Consider the following 27,569-nt stretch of genomic DNA (forward strand, 5'->3'; position numbering starts at 1 on the left):
GACAGAGGGAGGGAGAGAGAGAGAGAGGGGAGGGAGAAGGGAGAGAAACAGCCGCCTTCAAAAATGGCGTCTTCGGGGGAAAATGACTAATATTATGAAAACGCAGGCCTCGAGCTCGGCTTTCAAGTGAACTGTGCGGAATTACCACGCAGAGTCCGTTTTTATATCGTCGAGGTCGAATGCAACACACAACTCGTGAAGGGAGCGGGATTTACTGAAAATAATTTCAGCAACCCCATCTTATTTTGATGCGTCGACAGGGCTAGCAGCTAGCTCACAACAACATTGTAGGTGGAATTTAAAGGCTGCATTTGATATTCCTCCAAATTGGCTCGCAATATAGGCTAGTTGCATGCAATGTAGAAGTTGTTTAAAGGCCGATATGCCCCTTGCTTGGTTAATGCATATTTAATACAACCAAAGTAAGTGGAGAAAGGGGAGGAGAAACAAGGGAAAGGACGTATACGGTCATATGCGTCCATCGGTAATTTATCGGTAACCAGGTCAAACCGAATGATTCGCATCCCGCCAGGAGCATGGCATTACTTGATCTGATTTTAAACGAGAAAAGACTGAAAAAGAGGTGAGTTATTTCGTTGGAGGTGGTTGGTGAACACCCCCTCTATCACGCACGCACTCATCTCCTCCCCTCCATTTCCCTCTCCCTTTTCAATATGCTATTTTTCACTCTTGTGGACTTAGTCGTCTCTCACCAGGAAGAATGATTAAAAACTGACAACAGGACCGCGATCTTGCCGTGCAAAAACTAGTTTTGCACCGAAATCGTTCGCTTGCATCCAGCCGCGTGTATTGCGAAGCAATGGATAGAAATTACCCGGGCGCTGGGTTCGGTGATTTGGGCGCAGGAGCCGGATGGAGCTACGAGAGATCAGCCAAAGCAAGGTAAGCATGCAGCCATGCTGAAAACACAGAATGGTGTACGCTGTTTGTGACAAAACAGACTGTGAAAACCTATGCATTTGCATCTGACTCTGACGAAGCATTTGCGTAGGATGTCATAAGGTATTAGTGTAGCTATTGTTATTCAAATAAGCGAGGGATTGCGTCTTTGGAAAATCAAGTGTGATTGATGGACTAATGTGCGGTTTGGGGAGGAGAGGGAAGAAAAAATGTGGGGGGCGGGGTGAAGTCTGCCCGCACGGTTTTATTACAGATCCCATCGTAGATTCATTTAGCAGCATCCCCAATGAATGAGGGGCTCGGGTCAAGTCTATTAAGAGCGGGGTCGCTAAAAAGAAGGCGAAGTACAGCGATCGGAGATGCTGCAGTTTACCTGCGCTCTTTAATTTGCAACATTGATTAAAAATTCACCGCCTCAGAATCAAACGTTACAGTTGCAGTTACAGTTGGAGATGCATGTGTATATTCATATCATATTGCTCTAACCGCGTGTTCCATAATGCCTCGTTGTTTTATAAATTGTGGAAACAATACTACGCGGCCTCTGATGATGAGGAGCCACAGTCAAACCTCCCATTCAGCTGACGTTAGCTAACCTCTTCATGCTGTTGTCGCATGTGGGCCTACTGTTGATTCGAGCAAGAAAATGTTATAAAAATGGGTCTTTACGTTAAGGAAGTGAAAATAAAGCAATCTATATCGTTTATGTTACAATATGCATAAGCTAGCTCTCGCGCTCGTTGTTCGGAAGATGGGAGCACCCTGCGGTGCTAACGAGTTAGCATCCAATGCTATGCTTACTGTCACAGATTAGGACATTAATTCCAGTCAACAAACCATTGCATAAATAAAAAGGGTTGTTTTGAAAACAAATAAAATAAAAATTGTATATTCACTAAGGCGTATCATCATTATATTTTCAAATTAGTTTATTGGCATGATTGTTTTACATTAATAATACCAAAGCATCACTACACGGATTACAGAAACAGAAAAGACATAAGCCAATAATGTTAATGAAAATAAAACAATTCACAATAGAACATGGTTAAAACAAATATATTATTCTACTAGAGGAGAGCAGTGCCTTCTTTCTGAGGATATAGCTCAAATTAAGTTATGAGGTTTATTTGGTTTTGTTTTTAGGTATAAATTATCTGTCCAGGTGCCTTACAGAAACTTCTTATCTTAATATACAAGTTAAATGTAATGAATGAGATTCTAAGTGAAATTGCTGTGGTTGCTGCTAGATAATAAGATAAGTGTGTTTCTACAGCCTAGACATATAAATATTAGGGGTGCTCCAATATTAAAAATAATCATATGTAGGCTAATGGCAGATGTGAAAAAAAAAATGTTTTCTAAAAAATACAATTTAAATGTTACAATTGAATTTAGGCATCAAAACATTGAAACAAATTAACATTAATAAAACAAAGAAACATTAATAAAGGCCACTTTTTTTGTAATGCACTTAACACATTTTATGGTATGATTTGCTTTTGACATAGATGTTCAGGTCTTTCAAGAGTAACCTGTTGTCTAATTAAGGCATAGATACAATTGTGTTTTTCTCTGATGCATAATTAACGGATTATTAGTTTTAATTGATTATTCATTCAAATGTATGAATTTTTTTCTAATTAGCAATTAGGGCTGCTCGATTATGGCAAAAATCATAATCACGATTATTTTTGGTTAGTGAAATCACTATTTAAAACGATTGTTGGTGGGCGAAATGATCAAGTTTAATTCACAATATGAGTAATTTTAAAATATCATTTGAAATTTCACAATACTCGATACTTCAGCAAAAACGAATACTTGATTATCTAATGTAATTATCTTTAAATGTAATTACATAAGACAAGTAAAAAGTTTGCTATACAATAAGAACAAAGAATCTAATTACAAACAACAGACAAATAAATACAACAGAATGAAATACAAATTAATAGGGCTGCACCTATATTCTGATTCAATACTATCACGAAACTTGGGTGCCGATACGATATGTATTGCGATCTTTTTTCTTTTTTTTTTTAAGAATTGCGATTCGATATTGCAATATATTGCAATTTTTTTAACACCTAGACCATTGGGAAAAGTTAAATCATACACTTATACAGACTGTACATGATCTATAAGATGAGTCATATTTACAAAAACAAATCATCACATCTGTCTGACTTTTATTTCAGAAGCATCATACAATACTACATTCTCATGAATAAATGATTCAATAACAAATAAATTTTTTAACAGTCACTTGTTGCCATTTAGTTGGCGAAACAATGTAATCAATAAATGTGTTATTTTTTATACCAAGTTTCTATCAAAAGCTGATTTTGATCAGTCTTCATTTTTGAACTTTAAACTTTTATCCAAGTACTTCTATGATAATTTTAACTATTGCATCACAGAAATAATGACACTATGAGGTTGAAAAGACTGTTTGTGAAGCTATTTCATGACAACTCTTTAGTGCTTTCAGTCTCACGTCTCTTCCACGCGTCCACTTGGGATATTACGTCACTCAACACTCATAGATAATGACACATTTCATCCTCTGTTGGAACGAAAGTGGCTAACTTCTGTCAACCTCGTCTACAAGCAAGGACAAAAATAAAGCAATTGAATTTGAATTAATATCGATTCTGGAATTTAAAAAAATAGATTTTAGAATCGTAAAAAAAAAAAAAAAGCGATAGCTAGGTGAATCGATTTTTTCTCCCACATTAAGTAAACAGGGTTTTAAGTTTTTCAGGATGATTTAATAACAGTGGTATTCAGATAAGTAATAGCATACAACAAAGAAAGTGAATAATCAAGTGTAAAAGAACACTGCATAGTCTTACTGTACACATTAAATACAGATTAATCCTTATTAAAGCTTCTTAAAGTTATTCAGTTAAGATCAGTGAGGGATTTTCCTTTGTCATTTGATGTTTGATTATAATTAATAACAGACTGCAGCAGGTATATTAGGCTGCTGTCACTTTAAGAGATTGCGTAATGGATTCAGTGCGTGGCACAGACACAATAATCGCTTGACCTTGATTCTCTTGTTTTTATTGTTGGGAAGCCAAAATCAAATTACGATTAATCGCACATCCAAATTAGCAATTTAAACAAACTTAATAGAGTTGAATTAAAAGTTTTATAACAGTAAAGTACCCTTTACAAAATTGCTTCCTAGTTATTGCTAGATATACTTGTTTAGGATTAATGTACAAAGAGATTACTATTAGGCAAACTATTGCTATTTAATTACTATGGGTTTACACTTGTTTAAGCATCGTTTATTAATGCTAAAGTCACTGGTGTTTTCTGGTCTTGTCAGCTTGGTGTACGGCAGCTCTAGATCATCACACCCGGAGTCTGAACTTCTTCATCGCCAAGCCTATGCCACTCCCCATCCCCTGCAGGGTTATGCTACCAATCACCATCCTGGTGGATCTGGCCAGGGTGGGGCTTGGGGTGCAGCTGGAAGAAGCCTAGGTGAGTGACACTACTTTGACTCCACATCTGGGATGTGGGGGGGGGGGGTAAAGTCGGTAAAGCGGGTAAAAAAACGTTAGATTAATAGCTGCGCAGTACTTGGTAGCCTTGTCCGCATAAATGAATTATAAATAAACATATATTTATTTATTATAATAAACTTGTAGGCTATTGCAGTATATTAAATCGTTTTTTGACCTAATTATTTTGCACTGAATGACAAACTCTGACAGCGTTGCATCACGTGCACCTGCGCAATATAGCCTATGATTTCCGAAAATAGTACTATGTCAACTAGTGATATCAGCACAAGAACTGTTGTGGAATATGCAACATAATTTAGACAATTGTTTTTGTCATAATGTTATGATAACTGACAGACACCATCATTTCAGCCGCTCTGTGCATGTCATCGTACAGAGCGAGGCTGAACATAGGAGCTCAGCTTCGCTGCTGAGACACGAATAGACTATTAATTTAAAGCTTTTACTCTTAAACACACAAGGCACGTCCACTTTAATCAAAAAATAATATTTATTAAACCAGATCAAGACGAGAGCAGAAACGAAATAAAGTGCATAACTGAAAAATAAAGCATAGGCTCAAAACAAATACAAACTGGGGGCAAAGCGCAATTGCGCATTAGGCTCCAAAAAAAAAAACATCCAATAAATAATACTAGAAATAAATGGTCACAATAATAAAAGTGAACCATAAAATGTTTCCAGGGTGCATGGGTGTTTCTGGGGGATGCTACCGTCGTTGCGTGCGGGTGCTCCTGCAGTTAACTTATAAAACGATTATTTCTAATTAGCATATTTCAATGTTTTATGCCAATTCTGATATGTTCATTCATATAGCAACTCAAAACAGACGGGGCAACTAAACGCAGACAAGTTAGCTTACCGTCTTTAGGTGATATGCCATGTTTGATGTCGAGCTGTGATATGCAAACTTTGCCTTCGACTTTTTTTCTATTTTCATAAAATACTGCCACACTCCTGATGTCTTTGACATGGTAGATTACTCTGACAGTAAATTAAACGCTAAATTCAGCAAACCACCATGGATGATGCAGACCAATGCCTAAGTAGTTCTTTCTTCAATCTGTCTCCAGTGGGTTGGGCTAATCCAAAACAGTGAAAACAAGGGGGGTGTTATGAAGACAGACTGTTACCTGTGAAACAGGGGTGCTCTGAAAACACCTCCATTAGCAATTAGTGATGAAATGAATGTAATGAAATTAACGCGGCAAAAAGTCGACCAATCAGAATTTTAGTCGAGCCAGAACGTATCAACCAATTAATCGACTAGTCGACTGGGAGATTACAGCCCTAAATATTATTCATATGACAGTAATATAGCCTAGGGCTGTGTGGTATATCAAGTTTGTACGATATATCGATATATTTTTTAGAAACAATATGGAATGAGGCAATACCATTTATATCGATACAGTAGTTACAAGCACATCTGAAAAATATCGGAGGACGCAGTGTGAGCTGCTGCAGTGAAAGTACATTGTACAATTTGTCCTAAACATTACACAAGCTTATATCAGGGGTTTCAAAATAGATATTTTTAACTAGTTTAAAGCAGCTTGCCCTGTCAGATGCTCTGACAGATACTGTTGCTGACTGACAGATAAATACTTGTGCTGTTTAATGCGTTTGAGATGTGGTGCTTTCCTCAGTGCTTAACTTACATTTCACAGGTCTATTCTCCATCTGTAAATATATTAGAAAGTCAAACAAATATGTCGCATTTCGCAAGTGAATCTCCGCTAAAATTCAAGCTTCCGTGAATGAGCGCCACCGCGCACATTGGCGGCAAACAGACGGAGCACAATAGAATACTGGCGCAATAATAATTGTAATAATAATAATTCTGATTCTAAAATATACATATTGCTAAAATATTTGTTGTTGGAGACAATAAATGTGCCATATGTGGAATTTTAAACCTAAAAGTAAATATATTTTTTTATGAACGTTACCATTATAATGGGATAATCAAATGCAGGCTAATATAATTAGTTTTTTAGTTTAGCCTTTAGTCAATTTAAAAACAAAAGCATTAGTTTTGTTTTTAGATTGTGATGTTAGAATGACCACCTTTTTGCACATAATATATTGCATAGCCTACATTACATTCACTTTATTTGTTTCCATATCCTTCAGTATCAAAATTGTTTTTAGGATATCATTGGGCAGGATGAGAAATATATATATTTTTAAAATAAATACAGATTTGCTTTATCCAAATAGAAAGTACCGAGATGTATATCGTATATCGCAATTTAAACTAAAAAATACTGAGATATGATTTTTTGGCCATATCACCCAGCCCTAATATAGCCATACATTGTAAAACAAATGCACTGAAAAATAAATTAAACTTTCATAATTAGTTTTGTTCATTTCTGTACATGCAAGAGAGAAACCCCATTCAAGAGCTTTTGGTGCTGTCCACAGACAGTCAGATTGACAGAGGGTTATTACCAGGCAGTGCAAACATGATGTAAATAAGAGATTCATTATGCAGTGTAAATGGTGCCATCGATATAGAAGGGGAGTTTTGGTGAGAGTCCAGAACTATTTTAATCACAATTAAAATGACAGATTGTTTTCATGCTACGAAAAGAACCTATGTGTAGTTGACTGTTTAGTCACTGGCTTGATTTACTGATGCATCAACGGCAAAAAACTATTTTGGGACAAAGAACATCTGACTGTATATAGGGCTGTCGCGGTGAAGGAATTTCCCTTGCTGTAATTTTGAGTGGCTCAATAGCGCGATATGCGGTTTTACCGCCATTTATTTATTTATATTTATTTGCTATATAAATACGTGTTATGATGTGGTCAGCATACACAAAAACAATATAACCAATGTAACCGAAACTAAACAGCGTCTCTGCGCATTGAAAAACTGTCACTCAGCGCGCAGTTGTTATGCCAACTGTCTTTGAGTGAGTCATTGAACCGTTCATTCAACAAAAACGTTCAAAAAAGCTGATTCCTTAAATGATAGATGTAATGAAACAAGGTGTTAATTATTTTTTTAACTTTGAGCTCCACTTTTCAAGGCTCAGCTGGCCAGCAATGCTTCACTTTTGGGCAAAGCTGAAGCAATGCTTCACTTAATAGAGACCAATGGCATTGATTCAATGCGTGACTCGCTGCTTTCCCCCCACGGCTTCCTCGCGCTGTGTAATGCTGACCAGCGCTGACGCCATTCATGGTAAATACCCTTACACGTTAAAAGGATGATAGCCTACGACAAATATTTCGCTTTCCTTGGAAACGGCAACCTTTTCACGAATATACATGACTTGACTTCAAAGACAGACGCAGGTAATTGCACGCGCTCAGTCGAACACATTCACTGTCTGTTTAGGCTTAAGTCCAAATCCACGAATCCTCTGTACAAATCACCATGATAAACAGTCTTGTTATCATTATTAACTTATTTAACATTCATTACACATGGTACGAACTACGAAGGGTTGCCTTATGAAAAAAGAAAACGCGGTTCGCGGTTGCTGCGGTTACTTGCGTTTCTCTGCGGTTGGCCTGTCAGTAGCGCGGTACTGCGATATTGCGGTTATCGCGACAGCCCTAACTGTATATGAATCATTCAGAAATCACTGATCACAGATAAGGCATTAGAATTAACATGGATACTTGCATGTTGTGGCATTACTGTCGTGTTCATATCTTACAGTAAAAGTCTGTTTGCAAAGCCTGCGCCGAAATTGCGACTGATTTACCAAAGAATCCACAGTAATTTTTTTATAGTACAATGAGTTCTTACATGTCAAAAGATCAAGAAAAATTTGATTTCTTGATTCATGACCCCTTAAAGACATAATTGACTGTGTTTGCAACAATACCTTGCCGAAGTATTTTGACCAAAAAGTGAATTTGATTGTTCATGTGTGCACCTGAATTTGATCATGTGAAAAGACAATGGTACCAAATTTAGAGAGACTGGTATTGTTACATTTTCATTTTTATTATAGAATTTGCTGGGTACCAAAGCACCAGTACTTTTGATATCACCAATAAAAAGTATATGTTTTATGTGTGTGTGTGTGTGTGTGTGTGTGGAAGTAATATATTTACAGAAATGTTCTCATTACATAATTGTTTTTCCATGTTTCTCATAGGCCTTTCTGGACTTTTTGATGCTGGGCTCCACCACGCTAGTCCATCAGGCCCAGATCCATCGGTTATGAACCTTATATCTGCACTAGAGTCCCGTGGTCCACAGCCACCTCCCTCTGCCTCATCCCTCCTATCACAGTTTCGCACTCCATCATGGCAGACTGGTAAGCTAAGCTTACTGAGTTGTATGGGGTTTGCATGGGTGGTTCTTCTATTTGAATAATGTACAACAAACTGATATAACATATTTGATAAAAATTACATCAAGAATGCACAGTCACTTCTTTGATGTACTGAGTATATGGTGGAAATTCTGGTTAACTGTAAGTGCAGTCATCCAGCACTGTCATCACTGTTGCTATAACAACGATTAAAAATATAAATTTGCTCTCTTGTAATAATTCGGTATTCATCTCGGCTTTTATCTTTTCTTTGTGTCTTTTCTCCACATTTTAGCCATGCACACACCTGCCCCTGCAGAGCTCTTCATCTCTGGTGCTCTTCCTGGATCTGGATCCTTTCCATCCTCTTCTGCTTTGTCTGCCTATCAACACCCAGCGTCATTCTCAGGGCGCTCCTTCCCTGGTGTGTCCTTACAGGACGCGCCCACTTTCAGTCCTACCTCCAATGGCCTCTTGTCACCCCATGATCCTTTACTCCACATCAAGACGCCTTCTCAGTCGAGCCTGGGCTTTGACCGCCTGTTGTCATCACAGGGTGCAGCTGCGGCTTACCGTGGAAGTCATGATCCTTCTGTGAGTGGGGTCACATCTGCTCAAGCCTCCTCTGCAGCCTCAGTTTCTGCCCGCCATATACAGTCTCATCAGTTCAACTTGTTGTCCTCTCAACTTCAAGACCAGTCCTCCCAATTGTACAGTGCCTCTGTGTTTTCCTCTACCCCTGCTCCACCTCAGCCATCATCCCAAGAGCGGACAGTATCAAGACAAGACAGTGTAATTAAACACTACCAACGTCCCTCTCCGGCACAAGCCCCCCCAACCACCCCTCACCCCCTGCAGCACTACCTCAGCTGTGGGGTATCAGGATATCAGCAAGCCACTCATACTCGCCATGCTGGGCTCTCGTGCAGTCCTCTAGGTGAACACAGTCCTTCCTCAGACCATAAACCCTCCCCCAGGACTGAACAGTACAGACCAATAATCCAACCTTCTTATGGGTCCTCATCATCCACATCCTCTGGTGGGGCTGGAAAGGGGACAAAGAGCAGCTCCAGCAGTGGCTACTCCTCTTCTGGATCTGCATCCTCTTCCAGAACCCCCCACACACCACCCTCTGCCTCTTCTGCTTCATCCTCATCTTCATCCTCTTCCTCCTCCACTGCGTCTGCTAGTGCTCGTCAGTCTAATTCCATTCCAACCTCCACTTCTGCCTCCGCATCCTCTCGGCAACAGCCGCCAACTCAGACTGTACCTCCTCCACCCCAGTCACATTCCCAACCTTCCCAGAGCTCCTCTAACTCCACCCAGCAAACCCTTCCCAAGTCGTGCCTCTCGGGTTATGGATCCCCAGTGGCTCCAGTCAAGTCATCGAGTGGTCTAACTGGCCAGACCCCTCCTCAACCTCAACCTCAGTCTTTCTCTCCAAATCAGCCTCCCCCATCACACCTTTCCCAGTCATATGGGGGATTCAGTTCTCCACAGACTCATGATCTTCCTTCAGCTAGGACCTCTGGAGTTGCTAAAGGATATGGGAATTTGGGAAGTCAATCGTTTTCAGCAGATTCAGTATATGGGACTGATTCAGGCTATGGGTCTCTGCCACCATCCCTAGGAGGCGCTGGAAGTCCATCAATGGGTTATGGTGCATCAGGACACTCTCCTGCTCTTCTACGGTCAGGAGCAAGTGGTGGAACAACCGGTGGTAGTAGTAGTGGAAGCAGCACAGGAACTGGAGGCAGTGGTAGCGTGGGAGGTGGAGGAAGTGGTGGTGGATCTTACCATATCCCTGATTCCAGCCAATCTCCATCTGGCAATTCTGGAATCATCCGCCCTGGTCTGCATTCTCCTGCACCTTCACGACCTGCTCAGTCGCCTGTTGGAGCAGGATCCAACAAATATTTATCGTCTGTTCTCTCACCTTCGTTTTTGCCTTCCCCACAAGGGTACCCAGACACAAGAGGGCCTCGATCACAACCCTACCACTCATCTGTTCCTCCTAAAACAAAGTCTGATAATAGCATACTTGGTGTAACAGAGTCTAGGCCACAACAGGACGATGATGTTGATGATGATTTCCTCATCCAACACCTTCTTCAAGCCCAGAGTCCTACTCCTCAAGCATCACATCACCATACTCCTCAAAGCCATCATTCCTCACAGCCCAGCCAGCAGCCTCCAGTCCTTCCAGCTCAGGATGAAAATAAGGGGCTTGATTATGAGATGAGCAAAAGCTCAGAAGAGAGGTACCACCTTCAAAGTGTTATTCGAACACATAGTGCCACCTCTAATGCTGCCGTCACTGGCACCGGCAGTGGAGCTGGACTGGACAGTCAATTGGAGATGTCCCTAAAGAAACAGCACCAACAACAGCAACAACATCAGCAGCAGCATAAACAACAACAACATCAACAACAACCACAGCAGAAGAGCAACAGATCTGTAAGTGATGGAGGACGAGGGAGTTCAGAACAAACACATACCCATCCTCACCATCATCATGATTCTTTGGGATCAGTGGTGCACTATGGACGGGGTGACCCGTATTCTCAACACTCCATTCCTCAACACTCCACTTCCCACCATCAACACGCTCCACATACACCAACGCACCCACACCTACACTCTCACCCACACATGGATCTTCAGAAAAAGCCTCAAGATTCAGGAGATATGGCTTACATGCGTAAGACACCTGATGTGCAGCAACATCACCATCAGCATCAACAGACACATCAACAGCAAACTCAACATCATCAGTCGCATTCACAACATCAACAACAACCACAGCAGCAACAGCATCATTCTCAGTCACAGTCACTTATGGACTCTCCCACTGACCAGTCTCGCCAACCTTCTCATTTGCTGCAGTCTGTGCTGTCCCATACTCGCAGCAAAATAGACCCTCAGCAACAGCAGCATTCTGTAAGCCAGCAGGCCCTAATGGAAGCCACTGGGGGAGTTGTGTCATCAGAGACCCATACCCAGTCTCAGACATCCCAGCTCCAACTCCAGCTTCAATCCCAAGCTTTGGAAGCAGCTGGTCACTATGGTCATGGTTCTCAGCAGCAAGACCAGAGCCGCCCTAAGTCTAACACAGTGTCTTCACTAGACATGCTAGAGCATTCCCTCTCTCGGACATCTAGCCAAGAGGGGGCAATGGTGGATGAGAGGACAGGGGGTGAAGGAAGCAGGGGGAATTCTGGAGCAGCAACAGCAGGAAGTGTGGAAAGGCGCCAGTCACAGGAACAGCAAAGACTTTCATCTCACCACCCAACGCAGCACCATGCCTCAGAGTTACACTCATATCTTCCTGAGCCAGACATGAGTTTATCAACAACCTCACATGGACACCACCTATCCCACCATCACCACCAACAGCAACAAGCATCACAAGGTCCTCAACATCCTAACTCCCACCATCAACACCCTCACCCCTCCCATACTAATCAGCAGAGCCATCATCATCTTCCTCCACAGGCCTCCTCTGCAGCTTCTCAGCAACAAGAGCAGTCTCACCCCTCTCATGCCTCCCAGATTCCTCAAGCTCAACTTGACCATCAAGGAGAGCCACACTTTGACACCAGAAATCCAGCCGCAAAATCGAATCAAAACCAAAATCAAAGCCAACAGAGCCAGAGGTTTGTTCCTTTAACATCCATCTGCTTCCCCGATTCTCTTCTCCCAGATGAGGACCGCTCGTTCTTTCCTGGAATGGAGGATATGTTCTGCCCTGAGGAATACAAATCCAGTTGCTCAGGAGGAACTGGGCAGGGTCAAGATGGAGTTGCACCTGGCCAAACAGTGCAGGAAGGAATGGAAGGAATTAAAACTACACCTGGTGGAGGAGACAATACAGGTCCTAGTTATGATATGCTTGGCCATCACAGTGACCAGGGGTATGGGCAGTATTGCCATGATCTTTCAGAAACTGATAATGGAACCATGCATTTAGATCTTGACTCCTTGAAGACTCATGAGCTCCCATCTACTGTCAACACAGAGCAGCTTGGACTAATCCAATCTCAGCCAGCCAGCCTTGGAATGGGGACAACTGGAACTGTCGGGGAAGGATCTGGTGCCAAAATAGGAAGTACTGGGGTATCTGGGTCTGGATCTGGGGGTCTTACCTCTCCAATTTTCTGTTCCTCACGCCCAAAGAAGCTTCTGAAATCCAGTTCCTTCCATCTGTTGAAGGAGAGACCTGATCCAAACTCCTTGCCCAAGAAGAGCTATGCACAGGAGTATGAATTTGAGGATGATGAGGATAAGGCTGACGTCCCAGCTGACATTCGCCTCAACAGCCGAAGTCGACTTCCTGATCTGATACCAGACCTTGTGTCCAGTTGTCGCAAATCAAGTGGAGTGGGAGGGGGAACTTTAAGCCCTTTAATGGGTGATCTAGATTTTGGATACTCATCCCTTGGTCCCCCTCCTCAGTTGTTGCCACAGGATGGACCGAAGAAAAGAGGCAGGAAGCCCACAAAACCCAAACGAGATGGACCTCCAAGGCCACGTGGACGACCACGTATACGCCCATTGCCAGAACCTCACCACTCTAGGGGTATGATGGGAGAGTATGGAACAGGATATGTTCCTGAAAGAGGCAGAGGCAGAGGAAGAGGCAGAGGCAGAGGTAGACGGGATGAATCCATGATGGACATGGAGATAGCCAATAAAGATCCAAATCAGATGTATCAGCAGCACATGCAACAGCAAATGCATCACCAATCACAGCAGCAGACACAGCATCAGGAGCCAATCAAACCCATCAAGGTGAGCTGTTAAAATTGAAAAAGCTACTGTTACAATTTATAATATACTGTCTAAAATTAAAATTAAAACAGGTAGTCATTACAGATGAATAAATATATCAGTTATCAGAATTTTTTGTTTTGTATTCCATTTTATAACATTGTATATTTCATTTTGTTCATTTGTATATGTTCATTTCATCACTTTCCAGGAGATTTTCTATAACGTCTTATCTTCCTCTTTTAGATTAAACTTCCTATTGGAAGCATGTCATCTTCTGATGCCTTGTTGCGGACAGACTCCTTATCAGGCACTGATCCGGCTCTCTCAGATGGTTCCCTTGGTTCCGCTCCTTCTTTGGGATTAAGCCCTGGGACACCCGGAGTGCCTGACATGAACAGACCTCAAGACAAGAAGTCCAAATCCCAAGAGGTATGCAAATATAGTAAGCCTGAAAAATCTAATTGTGATTTTTCTGGTTAAAATTGCTATTTTTAAAATGCAATTATTTATTTTTAAACAAATGAACAAAAAAATTATAAAGAACTCCAGGTTTGTTGTGCCTACTTAGGGCAACACAATTTGGCCAAAAATGTTGTGGTTGTATATCAATATGACTAATAGTAATAATTATGATTACGATTAGGGGTGGGCGATATACTGGTTGATAGGGGTGTCCCGACCCGATACTCAGTATCGGTTTCGGCTCCGATACTGCCATTCTTGGCCGGATCGGTATCGGTCAGACGAGGCCGATCCAAATCCGATATTGTGTGTTTACTATTCTGTGTTATTGTTAAGCCCCACAAAAGCATAAAGCACCATAAAGTTTTCGTGCACTATATTATAAGTGTACTGAAGCCATACTATAGTATAATGTGAGATAGAAATAAATATTTAAGTAATTTTAATTCAAGTTCACGTAAACTCTTCCCTTAGATGCGGCTGTCAGTCATTCTCCATTCAGCATTCAAACAGCGCGTCGCGTTCGGTGACAGTCAACGATGATTCAATGTTACAATTATTATACTTGATCTGTAGATAAAGCTCTATGGTTTCGCATAAAATGACTGTCTTGCTGGACTGTATTGCTGTACCTTTATCATGTTCCTTTCTACCGTGTGTCTGTTAGATCACAACACTGAAAAGCACTATAATTGTTCTCTACGCGCACAGTAACTGAAATTTAAAACTGTTAAAAGAAAAGGCTCAATAAACTATTGCATAGATAGATACTGTATAATACACTATACATCGATATGTCTTTCCTTTGTGCTTTGAACTTTTCAATGCGGACTGGAAGAGCTACGCAATGTGACTGTGTTGCTTCAAGCGCATCATTCTGCGCAGTGTTTCCCCTAGGTTTACAGCTTTGGTGGGTTGGGGAAATTGACAGACACAAACACTTAAAGGAGTCATGGTGTTAATTTGTTTCTTTTAATGGCAGCAGTGAATATATTAACTGAACAATTATTTGAACGAACTGTACATTAAACTAAACATTGGAACATTTATTTTTATATTTTTACTTTTATTTATTGTGATTGGCCATTGCGTTCGAGAAATCAACACGTGTCTGTGATTGGCTACATCGCTCAAAGCTGCAAACATGTTATAAAAAGAAACTCTGGCCTGTAAATCGTTTCTATTTTGTTTTAGTTGTTCTTGTTGCTTTTCGGCAACTGATGAATAAAAATGTATTAGTTTTTATACGTTTTATTCATAGATATTTCTAGTTTGCATGAATCGTTTTATTCTCCCGCAACACGCACACACAGAGTGAGTGCATTACCGCCCGCGCTCGGACTCGGCCATCAAATCTAGTCCCGCGCCGCACTCTATTGCGTTGTCATTACACATCTCTAGATCAAGGGCCCGGCCCGAGGGAGTATTTCCCCTCTGACAGCCAAGCTGGGTCAAAACCTGTCATCCGGTGATGACTGGAATTTTGATGCTCGTCAGGGGCAGGATGCGCAGCACTTAGACTTGGAGCAGCAGAGCTACTCCGGCTGCTACTCGCAGTTCCCTGTGAGCGTTTAAAAAACGCAAATATTTTTGTCTGATTTTCATCTCGTTGAAGCGACATATTTCCTGCCGCACGGCGCGCGCTCTCTGTCCACAAGTGCTTATCTGTATGTGACTCAAGTGTTTGTTTGTGTGTGAGTGTGCGCGTGTGCGCACTCATTGGGATAATTGTTAACGCGCAAACACAGACAGAAAAGACATGCCATCGTGGAAATAAGATAAATAACATATTACTTAAGGGCTATTTAGTTTGTTTAATAAAATAACAAATTGTAATTTGGCGCTATAAAGAAAATCAAATCAAATTTACTTGACTTTCAAGGGGGGCGGGGCGAGCCGTTAGGAGGGCGGGACGCCCCCCTTATATAATGGTAGGGGAAACACTGCTGCGCTCGGGATGCGCATAAGCGCATTGTGCCGCACTGTATTGGAGTCTTTCATAATCGTATCATTATACTTTTGCGCAATGAAAGATTATTAATAGCCTTTTTTGTTCTGTCCTATCTATCATATGTTGCTGCCTCATTAAACAGCTGTACTATACATTTAAAAAATGTCTTAATTTTATAGTAGACTATATATAAAATAATCGACCTTTTTGATATGTTATCTTGTTTTTCATGAATGTATTTTACAACAATACAAAGAGCAATGTGTACGTTTTACCAGATTTAATTATATATTTCATTATAATGAAGTTGTCTGTATTAAGTAGATTGTGTTTAACACACAAAAGAGTGATTATCAGTTCAACACACAGAGTTATAGATTTTCTACTTGATTTTTTAAAAAAAATTGCGCTGGTATCGGATCGGTATCGGTTCAGAAAAAATGGTATCGGGAAATCCCTACTGGTAGACATGATAAACAGGTAGAGATTTTGGACTATCGTCTCTATCGTGGTTACGCTCACGTTTCGTGACGTTGCTGTGCTGTACTGTCATGAAAGCTTATGCTTTGCATGCGTTTTTTTAACAATGCCGTTTAAAAACAGATGATTTTAAACCGTTGAAGCGGAATAAATAGCTAAAGACAACTAATTTCTGTGCACTGTCTGAGAGACATGAAGCTGCTGCTTAAAAGCGTGTGAGAAGTTTTTTACTGCTCAAATTGGCTTGGCCGGTTAAATACACAAACTTATGTGTCAAAGTGAACATGTAGAGAGAAAAAACACAAAAGTATAATGGATCCGTGCAGTCGGTCTTAAAAGTATCAGCATCCAAGTTGACCTGCTGTCAAAAAACAAAAAAGAGAGCATTTCAAAAACAAAAAAGCGAGCATTTCTCACTGCTCTTGACTGAATAACTTTTGTAACTAATAAGAACAACTGCAATAAGAATCTTTATAACTATGTTATGATATACATCGTTATCGTGAAATAAAAAAAAAGTTTTTTATTAGATTAAGTAATTAAGATTACTTACTATATGATTTTGGTCATATAGCCCACCCCTAATTATGATTATTATTAATTATTATTACTATTATTATTAATGTTACTATATAGGAATATTAAACTAATTAAAAATGAATACTATTGTAAAAACCCTATTTAGTTTATAAAAAAAAACCATAACATTTAAATAAAATTAATAATAATGTAATTAGATTAATAATATTATTTGACAAAAAAAAAACGTTTTTTTTAATGGGAAAACTGCAGGGTGTCCGGCCTATAGCTATAAATCAACAGAAATCAACATTTCAGTACACTACACTGGAGGAAAAAAAAACATGGATTATCATATGTTTACTTTAAATTTCTTTACAGAGAACTATTATTTTTCATGTTCACTATGTAGTTTGGAGTAAAAACATGTAATGCACATCATAAGTGACTCAAACTTACAGCTTTTGCAGAGTTGGAGGGAGCAGCATTTACTGAACCGATAAATCAGCTGTGGTCACACTGCCGCTCCTAACTATGAAACACGCTGTCCATATATTTATTTAATCAAAAATCATAGTCTTTGTGATTTCATAATTGCACTAAGGCAAATCGCAATTTTGGTTTTGTTTTGATTAATCGTGCAGCCCTAGAATGTAGTGTAGATTCCACAGTAGTGTTTGTGAGCATATTTTTACATTTTAATCTAATCACAGATTTTGTCCCTCCATATTTAGTTGGAAGATAAAGAGTCGGAGAAGACTGGCTTTGTTGCCTCATTTCTAGATTTTCTCAAGTCTGGAAAAAGGCCATCTGGAATGTCAACAGGCTCAGCTGACAGCGGTGGAAATGAAGATTCATCACCTGGGAAAAGTGGAGGCATTCGCCCGTTATCCCCTCAACCACCACCCCCGCCAGCCGCTGCGGCTGTATCTGGATATGGAGATGGGGAAAGTGATGGGGGACTGTCTTTGGGAGGCTGTCCTAGTCCATGCAAGCGCTTGGATGAAGAGCTGAAAAGGAACCTTGAGACTTTGCCCTCCTTCTCATCTGATGAGGAGGACTCTGTTGGAAAGAACCAGGACCTGCAAAAGAGCATCTCCTCTGCAATCTCTGCTTTGTATGACACTCCTCAAATAACCTCAATGCAGCCTTCTTCACTTCCTCCACCCCCTCCTCCACCTCCTCCTGAACAACTGACACCAACACAGCAGCCACCAGCCCTCAGCCCTCAACCACCAATGCATACACACCTTCCCTCACATGCCCATACCCACTCTATTGAGCCTGCAAGATTGCAAAAAGAAGAGCAGGAGGAAGAAATGGAAGAAAAAGAGAAGGATGTAGATGAGGTAGTGGAGCAAGACCAGGTAGAGAAAGAGAAAGTACAAGACATGGAGCTGCCGAGTGTCCCAAAATTTGGAGGTGAGGGCCATTTTTGGAAAGTTGTATGAATTAAGCAGCTTAGAAAACACTTCCACACACCTGTGCTTTGTTAAAATAGGGCATTATTAAGACACAGTTGAACACTTGTTTGCTGTTGTATTGTTGAAACTGAAGGTGGTTGAAAATTTAAGAGTACCCTTCTCTCTTGCAGACTCGCCTCAAGAAGCCTTTGAAGCTCAAGCTCCCCCTTCTCTCCCACCAGTTTCCCCATCATCCCCTGCTCCCTCCTCCGCCTCCTCGCCATCACCTCTTCCTCCCCTCCCCCTTCCATCTCCCCCTCCTCCACAGGAGGACAATCCTTCAGCCTCTCAGAAATCTCCACCACGAGAGTCCTCGCCTCCACCCAGTCCTGTGACTTCCACTGTTCCTGTCCTCTCTCCTCCTCCTCCTCCTGTAGAGCCCAGTCTATCCTCTAGTCCACCTTCTCCTAGTCCTCCTTCAGTCCAGGAGTCCATTGCAGAGCCCGCCTCCCCTGAAGAGCCAGCTGTGCCTCAAATTCTACCGTTGCACTTGGCACAGAAACAGAGCGGTGCTGCCATTGTTGGAGAGACTGATGAGGATGAGAGTGAGAGTGGAGGCGAGGGTATTTTCAGAGAGAGGGATGAGTTTGTGGTGCGGATTGAGGACATCAAGTGTCTGAAGGTACGGCAATCTGTTTCTGTATTTTTTCCTCTTTTTTTTTGTCAGCATATGTATAATGCACATGTGCAGAAATATGTGACACGGTAGGTATGTTTAATATTGTGATAATCTCATCTCTCACTAGTTGGCCCTGCAGACAGGACGAGAGCCCCCTCCAATCTGGCGTGTACAGAAAGCGTTGCTGCAGAAGTTTTCCCCTGAGATTAAGGATGGACAGAGACAGTTTTGTGCCACTAGTAATGTGAGTCATGACCCATCACATCATTTGTAGAAAGCAGCACATCAATTTTCAGCCATTTCTACTTTGTTTACTACCTCTGATTATGATTTTTATTTATTAGTGCTGTTTACCATGGCACTTTTATTATTACTTGTATTTAAATAGTAAAAATCCATTTAAGGAAAAGTATGCACAATAGCATATTGAATAGTACAATATTTATCAGCACATTAAGTTATGGGGGATTCTGTTTTGTTTTTGACATTTGTATACGCTGCATCTTAAGTTGTCACTATGTTTCTAAATTTTAGAATGATCCTAATTTCTCTACTTCCTCCTAGTATCTTGGTTTCTTTGGGGATGCTAAAAAGCGCTACCAGCGGCTGTATGTGAAGTTTCTGGAAAACATAAACAAAAAAGACTACGTGAGGGTCTGTTCCTGTAAGCCCTGGCATAGACCTACTGTCAACCTGAGGTATTTGACCCTTTTATCTTTCTTGCTGCCCGGTCAAGTCAATGACTTCACAGACAACATGTGAGTGTGAAGGCATCTCCTAAGGAAACTTTTTCAGACAGAGTACCTTGGCACGATAGCATCATGTTTAATGATCTAAAAGAGATTCAAATAATCTTTATTCATATTGGTGACTTAACTCCTTTCTAGCTAATCCTTCAACACTAGTATTTAAATTTTTCCACCTGTTCTTTAACTGCACTCACAGGATTCTGAGATATCATAGATGCATACCAGACACGTATATCTCATAAGATGAAAGCATTTTAGATGACAGGATATTACACAGACATTGAATTTGGATGTGCCTTGTTGCATTTTTCAGGTTTCAGACACATCCTATTTGTCAGTATAAAAGTTGCAGTGTAAAGGGCTGTTTTTAAGGGCTGTAGAAGGATTTTTAATCTAGCTGATGACCGATAAAATCATTGCTAGCCAATCAAAGTCCACCCGACTTGAGCATTCAAAGCTACAGATGCCATCACTGCAGAGGATGCTTAATAAACAAAACATTATTGTATGTTGGTATGGATTCTAATATAGTTGTAATGGTTAACTGCCCTTAACAGTTGCATTATTTTCTAGGGTAGGGTATTTTTTACATGTTTTGTGGTGCACTGTTGACCTGCTTAATAAGGGTGTCGTAATGATCTAGATCACAGCAGATCATTTCAATGTGGCATATTTTTGCAAACATCCTGTTATTTTTGCTATTTAGGAGGCAATCTCAACCAGTCCCGAAGTTAGCACCGCCCCCCAATAACCAGACTGCTTTAGACAGGGCTGAGAAAGACAGAGAGAAGATAAAGGAATCACGTGAAAGCAGAGAGAAAAACAACATTCGACCAAAAGAACTGCGGGACAGAGAAAAATTGCTTAAAACCAGGGAAGAAAAGAAAGAGAGGGAAAAAGAGAAAAAAGCTTCACCTCCGCCGCCTTCGAAACCTGAGAAACGGGCAGCGTTGACAGAACGAGGGAAGGTGAAGGAGGAGAAGAGGAGCGCTGGACAGGAGAGGAAGACTGAACGCTCTGCTAAGCCTCAGCCAGCAAAGCCTCCGCCCAAGAAGCGCAGGAAGTGGCTGAAGGAAGTGCCGTCGTCATCAGAATCAGACTCCTCTGCAAGCGAGGATGGAAGTGAGTATACTTTTAACGTGTATGGCATGCATTAGCCGAAATGTGCAGTGTATGTTTCTAATGTGACACATTAACAATCACAATCGTTTTCTTGTATCTGTATTTTTTTTTTATGAAGATTTTATTTATTTGCACACCAAATTTGGAATAAAAATGATAAAATAAAAAATATAAATACTATAAACTGAGTCTTGGATAAAACTAACTCTATCACAAATCATATCGTTTACATCAACGATACATATCGTCGCGTTTTCATATTGCGGTGTAACCATGTATCGTTACACCCCTATTATTAAAACTATATCATACATCATGTTTAACTCTACAATCAAAAGAAAAAAAATTAGGAAATTATATTTTATTTATAAAAGAAAAGCCTATAAATTGTAACATTAAGATTTTTTTTTCATTGTGACATTATTCAAATGCGAAATAACTATTTTTAGATGTAACAAATGAGGACATGTGACATAAAATAAATAAGAGGCAATGTACAGTTATGATAGTGAATATTTGTTGACATGTCTCTGTCCTGCAGTGTCAATAAAATCTGGTCTGAACACACGTGGAATGCGTGAGATGTACCGGAGCTACGTGGAAATGCTGGTCAGTACGGCACTCGACCCGGACATGATTCAGGCTCTAGAGGACACAGAAGGTAAATGAATAATATTACCTCCCAGAAAAACTGCTGCGCTGTCGTTTTTTTAAAACATGGGATGAAATTCACCCTTCTTCTTATGTTATTGGCTGTTTCAGATGAGCTGTATCTTCCTCCAATGCGCAAGATCGACAGCCTTCTCAGTGAGCAGAAGAGGAAGCTTTTGAAAAGAGTCAATATGAACTCCCAGCACCAGGTAATTCACCTTTGTATTTGTGCTTGCTTCAGTAGTTTTTCATGTCCCTTAGCAACACACATCATCAAGGACTTTCAAACAATGTTTCCAACACCAATTTTTTTCAAGGACTTCATTCAATTGGTTTTTCTTAAATTACTTTTTATTTCTCACATTCTTTTCATCCTTTATAGAATATAAACAGGATATAATATACAAAAATAATTCAGACTAAGGATAGAATATAAACTAAGTTAAATGTCTATATAATGTGCTTGCATATTAATTCCTACAATAAAAATTAAACAAATACAGCCTGTAGGTGGCAGTCTTGTAATGACATGATGAGAAACCGGAAAACTCCTAAAATAATAGGATTCTACTGCTAATTCATTATGCTGAATAACTTGCCTTTCAGAAATGACTGTTTAGAGACTTTATTCCTTTGTTTTAGTCACTGTTTGCATTACGTATAGTACGTTACTGTTGTATATTCACAACGGAAAGAGACTCGCATATATCAATTTTTGCATTTTATAATTCCAGAAATAAACTCATCTTAAATATGCAAATACTGCACTGTAAAGAATTAAACTCACCTGGCTCTGAACAGAGCGTGAGCCCTGAAGCATCTACAGCATAAAATACTATTTTACGTAGGGCAATCTGTGACGTACTGTGATTGGATTTCACTCATCCACGTTGTGTTACTGTAATTCTGAGTTCTTTGAGGTTAACCCGCTTAAACACCAGGTGCAGGGGAAAATGAGACTTTATATACTTTTTCCAAAACATGTATTTGTTTCTTGTGCGTTCAAACCACCTGCACATTCTTTTTAAACATCAAGTTCTTTTAAGCACTTTTCTACAAAACAAGCACTTTTTCCAGGTATTGCAGAACTGACATTTCTAAAAGCACTTTAAGGACCTTGTGCGAACCCATCCATTCTTCTCTGAATGTCCCTCTGTTCCTGCTCCACAGGAAGCTCTTCACACGTTCCCTCAGATTACGGCGGAGCCCCTGGACTCGGGGGCGGTGAGGGTCAGACTGAGTGGGGAATGCTACAACCGCAAAACCCTGAACCGCATCAAAAAGAGTGTTTCCAAACCACAGGTGATACTTTCACTGTGAACAGTCCCCCTGATACTGACATCTAAATCTGATTTGATTATGGGACTCTTCCTTTTTAAATTGATTTAATAGAGATGTCAATTTGAGATAGATAGATAGATAGATAGATAGTAGGGGTGGAACGGTACACAGAAGTCACGGTTCGGTTCATACCTCGGCTCAGACATCACGGTTCGGTACGATTTCTGTACAATGGAGTGAAAAGCAATACAAAAATGCAGAAGGCATTTTTATAAATGTCTTAAGCCTTGTATTTTGTAAATAAGTTTTATTAATAAAGGCATAGAACCAGTTTATTTTTTAGTGCACAGACAACAGTTTTATATAATTTAATTAGTTTATTAATTAAATTAATAAAAAGACAAAGACCTTGCGATATGTTTGGTATGTTTGAATGAATTTAAAATTAATTTGGCATATTTCAGATCAATATATTTGTTTTTCTTAATTTAATAATTACCCCTAACTTTATTCTCATCTGAATTATAAATAATTGATTTCCGTATAAAATAATACTAGGCTACCATTAAAAACCTCATTTGATTTTCTTTTTTTAATCAATGTAGAATGTGTAATTTAAAAGTAAAACTGTGTGTGTGTGTGTGTGTGTGTGTAGGGGTGTGCGATATAGCCTCAAAATTCTATCACGATATTTCAAGAATATTTGCGATAATGATATTTATGACGATATAGAATTTTTTTTGTTGTTGTTGAAAATTTTCTTATTATGTTTATCTCGCCTAAATGTTTGCTCACTCATTTCGTTTTTACAATGTGGTAATTTTGTTGTTAAGAGTTTACACAACACAAGGAAGCTTGATTTCAATCTTTGAATTAAATGTTAAATGTGTGTAGGTCTAACACCAGTATTCAGAAATACTACAGAAACATAATAAAGTAATCAAATGTAAAATAACACATAGTCTTTTAGTTCTGTTTCCTGATTAAATTAAATACATAGGCTAATAATTCTCATTCATTACAATTAAAGCTATCTTTTGTTGTTTTGACGACAACATTAAAGACAGACGCATAGCCTATGGCTGCTGTCACTTTTACAGCTAGTGCACGGATCCATTGCTGTTTTCATTATACTGTCTGTCACACTGTCACATGCGTTTTATACATAACCGACTGTGTTTATGAGTATACTTACCAAGACCGGAAGTTTTACACAATTTTGCGTTTTTCCCCCCATTAAAGCGATATAATCCGCAAAAAATAACTTTAGTTTCTCGCGAGCTGTACTCTATGTATGCACGCAGTGCAACTCTCTCAGAGAGTGCGCGAGTAGCTTACTGGATAGTTTAAAACCGCTTGAATGTTTAAACTGATAAGAGTTAAGAAGACTTGAAAATTATAAACGTTAGTTACGATGCACTGATGGCCCGATTGTGCAAGAGACCATTCAGTCATGTCCCGACTCCTAAACGCGCGCGAGAGAAGACGTGCGTCGGCAGCCCCGCTGAACACTCATGCTGTTTGTGAAATTGCTAAATCGTGATCGGAGTCTGACGGGCTGCTCTTTTTATCATGTAAAAATGTATACCGGTATTATCGTGGACGGTATGATATGGCACACCCCTATGTGTGTGTGTGTGTGTGTGTGTGTGTGTGTGTGCGTGCACGCGTGCGATTTTGGTTGGGTGATAGTTGTAGGTTACAGTTTGACAAGAGAGTGTGACAAAAGCATAATGTTGTGTTTTTTTGCGAGTGTACACAAATATATGTAAACACTTTGCAGTTTGAATTATATGTTTACGCAGTATGTTTTTGTTTCCACTGTTCGATCGCGCCCGCGCCTCTCTCTCTCTCTCTCTCTCTCTCTCTCTCTCTCTCTCTCTCTCACACACACACACAAACAGTTCGATCGCGGCCACGCCTGTCTCTCTCTCTCTCTCACACACACACGCACACACACACACAGTTCGATCGCGCCCGCGCCTCTCCCACTCTCGCGCGCGTACACACACTTCAGCATTGCAATATTGACATCGTAGTCTGTTCATTATGCTGCGTTCAGACCAAACACGAATTGAGCGAATTTTATTGCTATTTAGAGTTTTATTTATTTTTATACCGTGTATTCTACGTGTAAATTCGTGCACCGAACCGTGACGCCCGTACCGATTCGGTTCAATAAGAATACATGTACCGTTCCACCCCTAATAGATAGAATATACCATTCAGATTTTTTTAAAGCTTATTTTTTTAGCACGGAGGGATTAAATTGATCAAAAGTGTCAGTTTTTAATGTTAGATCTTTTTTACAAAGAATCCTGAAAAAATGCATTCACAGTTTCAACAAAAATATGAAGCAGCACAACGGTTTTCACCATTGATTATAATCAGAAATGTTTCTTGAGCATCAAAACAGCATATTAGAATGATTTCTGAAGGCTCAGGTGACACTGAGGACTTGAGTAATGATTCTGAAAATTCAGCTTTGCCTCACATGAATAAATTACATTTTAAAATATATTAAAAAAGAAAACAAGTTATTTTAACAGTAATAATATCTCACAATATTCCATTCCAAAGGGAATCTTCTGAACTCCCTGAAACGCCTCGATTTTAGTCTTTAGTCGAACACGTCACAATATTCCTCATTTAAATAATTCCCAAAGAGATGTCTTTATTCTCCAAAACAAAGGGGTGGGCCTTAAGTTAGTAGTGTGTTATACTTGCGGTTATGGGGACGGGCGTGACATTCCCAAACACGCTCGAAGCACTTGAGCAATCACAACACACTGATCCATTCAACTTATCAGAGCACAGTGTGCTTTTCGGAAGAAGGGGCTTCATAGAGACAGAAACTAAACCGAGTGTTACTGGCAGACTGGGAAGAAAGGAGCTGCAACTATGTCAAATGTGTGAAAAGTACTGTTTTTTAACATTCAAGCATGAAAACCTATTCTAGTAGAGCCCAAAAACATAATCAAGACTTTGTAAAAGGGCGTAATATGGGCTCTTTAACACTTTAAATCCATGTAGAACAATGTAGAAACTGTAAAATGAATCACCATCCCTGTCTCCTCCAGGACCTCAAGTTGTCCACAGACACATGTCGAATCTACAGTCTCTACCATTCACTGCATCATTATAAATATCATACCTTCTTACACTGCAAGAAAGAGGTAAGAACAACATTTCCCAAAAGCAGCTGGAGTAAACAAACGCACTATTAAAACTCTCTCGTCTTTTCTTTTAGACGAACACTATAGAGCAGGCTTCAGAAGATCCTGGACAAGAGGAGGTTGTTCAGCAGTGCATGGCCAATCAGAGCTGGCTGGAGACGCTCTTCAACTCCTTCTTAGAGCTGATGGCCCTCAGCACCAAAGCTTGAGAGGGAGGAAAGAAGGGAAGGGGGAAATCGAGGAGGCCTCAATGTACAAAGAATTATTGTTGCCTAGCTCCCCTGCCCTCCTCTTCGGTTTTACAGAAATTCTCTTTTAAACGGCTCTTACGCAGCGGCGACAGAAGAGGACCGGGCGATGAGCCCAGCAGGCTGCCGCTGGCCAATAACTTAATTAACTCTTCACAAACGTCACCGAGCCCGCAGACCCGGTGCAGGATCCCTCCTGAGAGCTCAGACAAATGGATACGACTAAACTGAGAGCGCCTGAAATGGGCTGACCTTACTGAATTCACTGAATCCCAAGGAAATGGTACACAGAACCATGGAATATACTGTGTGGAGTCTTTATACTTTTTGAATTGACTGATTCACCGTGGGAAATAACTGACAGGAGGAGTTCGCTTTGTGTCGACACTAGGAGGAAGTCTGTTACTGAATTTTACACAAATGATTTTTTAAGACTATAGCAGTTTTATTCTGGCTTTTTTTTCTGAAACGAGAGCGAGCGGGAGAGAGTGAAGGTTCTGTTTTATAAACGAGTGCAGATATTGGAAAGCGGACATGGGAAGATGCGTGCAACGACATGTGATGACATTCAACGCTTTAGTCTACACGCGTGAAACAAGTGAGCTAAAGTAATGCATTTTTATTATTTATAAAGACATTTTTAACAGGAGTTCGCACATACTATACAAACAATTAATGCTTCATAACGGTTAAAATAATGTTTGTTCAGATGTTATAAATGGATCTTATTGCCACATTCTGAGCTGTCTTCCTTTTTGCTCATCGAAGGTGGGTAGATACAATGGAAAATGTCTTATCGTTTTATCTGTTACGGAAGAGAAAAGAAAGAACAAACTGTTTCAAGCTACGCAAACGGTATTATTGCAGTGCAGAAAAAAATCAAATGGAGTTGAAAGTGAGTGTGAAGCATCTGATTCCCATTAGGGAGGGATTATGTATTAGTACTATTTAAAATGGAAATTTGTTTTTATCTGTTTGTCTTTTGTCTGTATTCTGAGTATTATTTTGGAACAATCTAATACTGTGCTTCTTTCAAAAGTAAAGCCTTTGTGTAAATATTGTACAGCTCTTGACAAAAATCCCCTGGTTCTTCTGTACATGGACTATCCCTGTATTTGACAAACAAATAAAACCGTCAACAACTACTTTGTCTCAAATAAGATATGCTTTTTTCCTCTGGGTCAGATTTCACTTAAAAAAAACAACAACTTTGTGACGGGAGAATTAATCAAGTCAGATCTCTCTCTCTCTCTCTCTCTCTCTCTCTCTCTCTCTCTCTCTCTCTCTCTCTCTCTGGCTTCAACCGAACTTTCTTCACTAAAT

The 27,569-nt window shown here is 40.0% G+C and overlaps 1 protein-coding gene across 1 annotated transcript; it reads left to right on the top strand.

The window, feature by feature from the left end:
• On the top strand, positions 1-27,391 carry prr12a (proline rich 12a). The gene is made up of 15 exons (XM_077206197.1): positions 1-903; positions 4,265-4,422; positions 8,594-8,755; positions 9,048-13,543; positions 13,769-13,954; positions 17,672-18,359; positions 18,532-19,022; positions 19,147-19,263; positions 19,584-19,717; positions 20,475-20,890; positions 21,432-21,551; positions 21,653-21,750; positions 22,712-22,843; positions 25,903-25,998; positions 26,073-27,391. The coding sequence occupies exons 1-15, from the start codon at positions 821-823 to the stop codon at positions 26,205-26,207; spliced, it is 7,512 nt and encodes a 2,503-aa protein (XP_077062312.1). The 5' UTR covers positions 1-820; the 3' UTR covers positions 26,208-27,391.
• Positions 27,392-27,569: the final 178 nt, after the last annotated feature.

This window comes from Siphateles boraxobius, unplaced genomic scaffold (assembly GCF_051911475.1).
Source record: "Siphateles boraxobius isolate OS27281-9 unplaced genomic scaffold, OSU_SipBor_1 55, whole genome shotgun sequence".
NCBI classification, from domain to species: domain Eukaryota; kingdom Metazoa; phylum Chordata; class Actinopteri; order Cypriniformes; family Leuciscidae; genus Siphateles; species Siphateles boraxobius.

Excerpts from the sequence above, each read along its gene's own strand:
- prr12a (XM_077206197.1), top strand. The coding sequence starts at position 821 with ATGGATAGAAATTACCCGGGCGCTGGGTTCGGTGATTTGGGCGCAGGA. Across the intron at positions 19,718-20,474 it reads AGACCTACTGTCAACCTGAG|GAGGCAATCTCAACCAGTCC; the intron begins GTATTTGACCCT and ends TTTGCTATTTAG. Across the intron at positions 20,891-21,431 it reads CTCTGCAAGCGAGGATGGAA|TGTCAATAAAATCTGGTCTG; the intron begins GTGAGTATACTT and ends TCTGTCCTGCAG.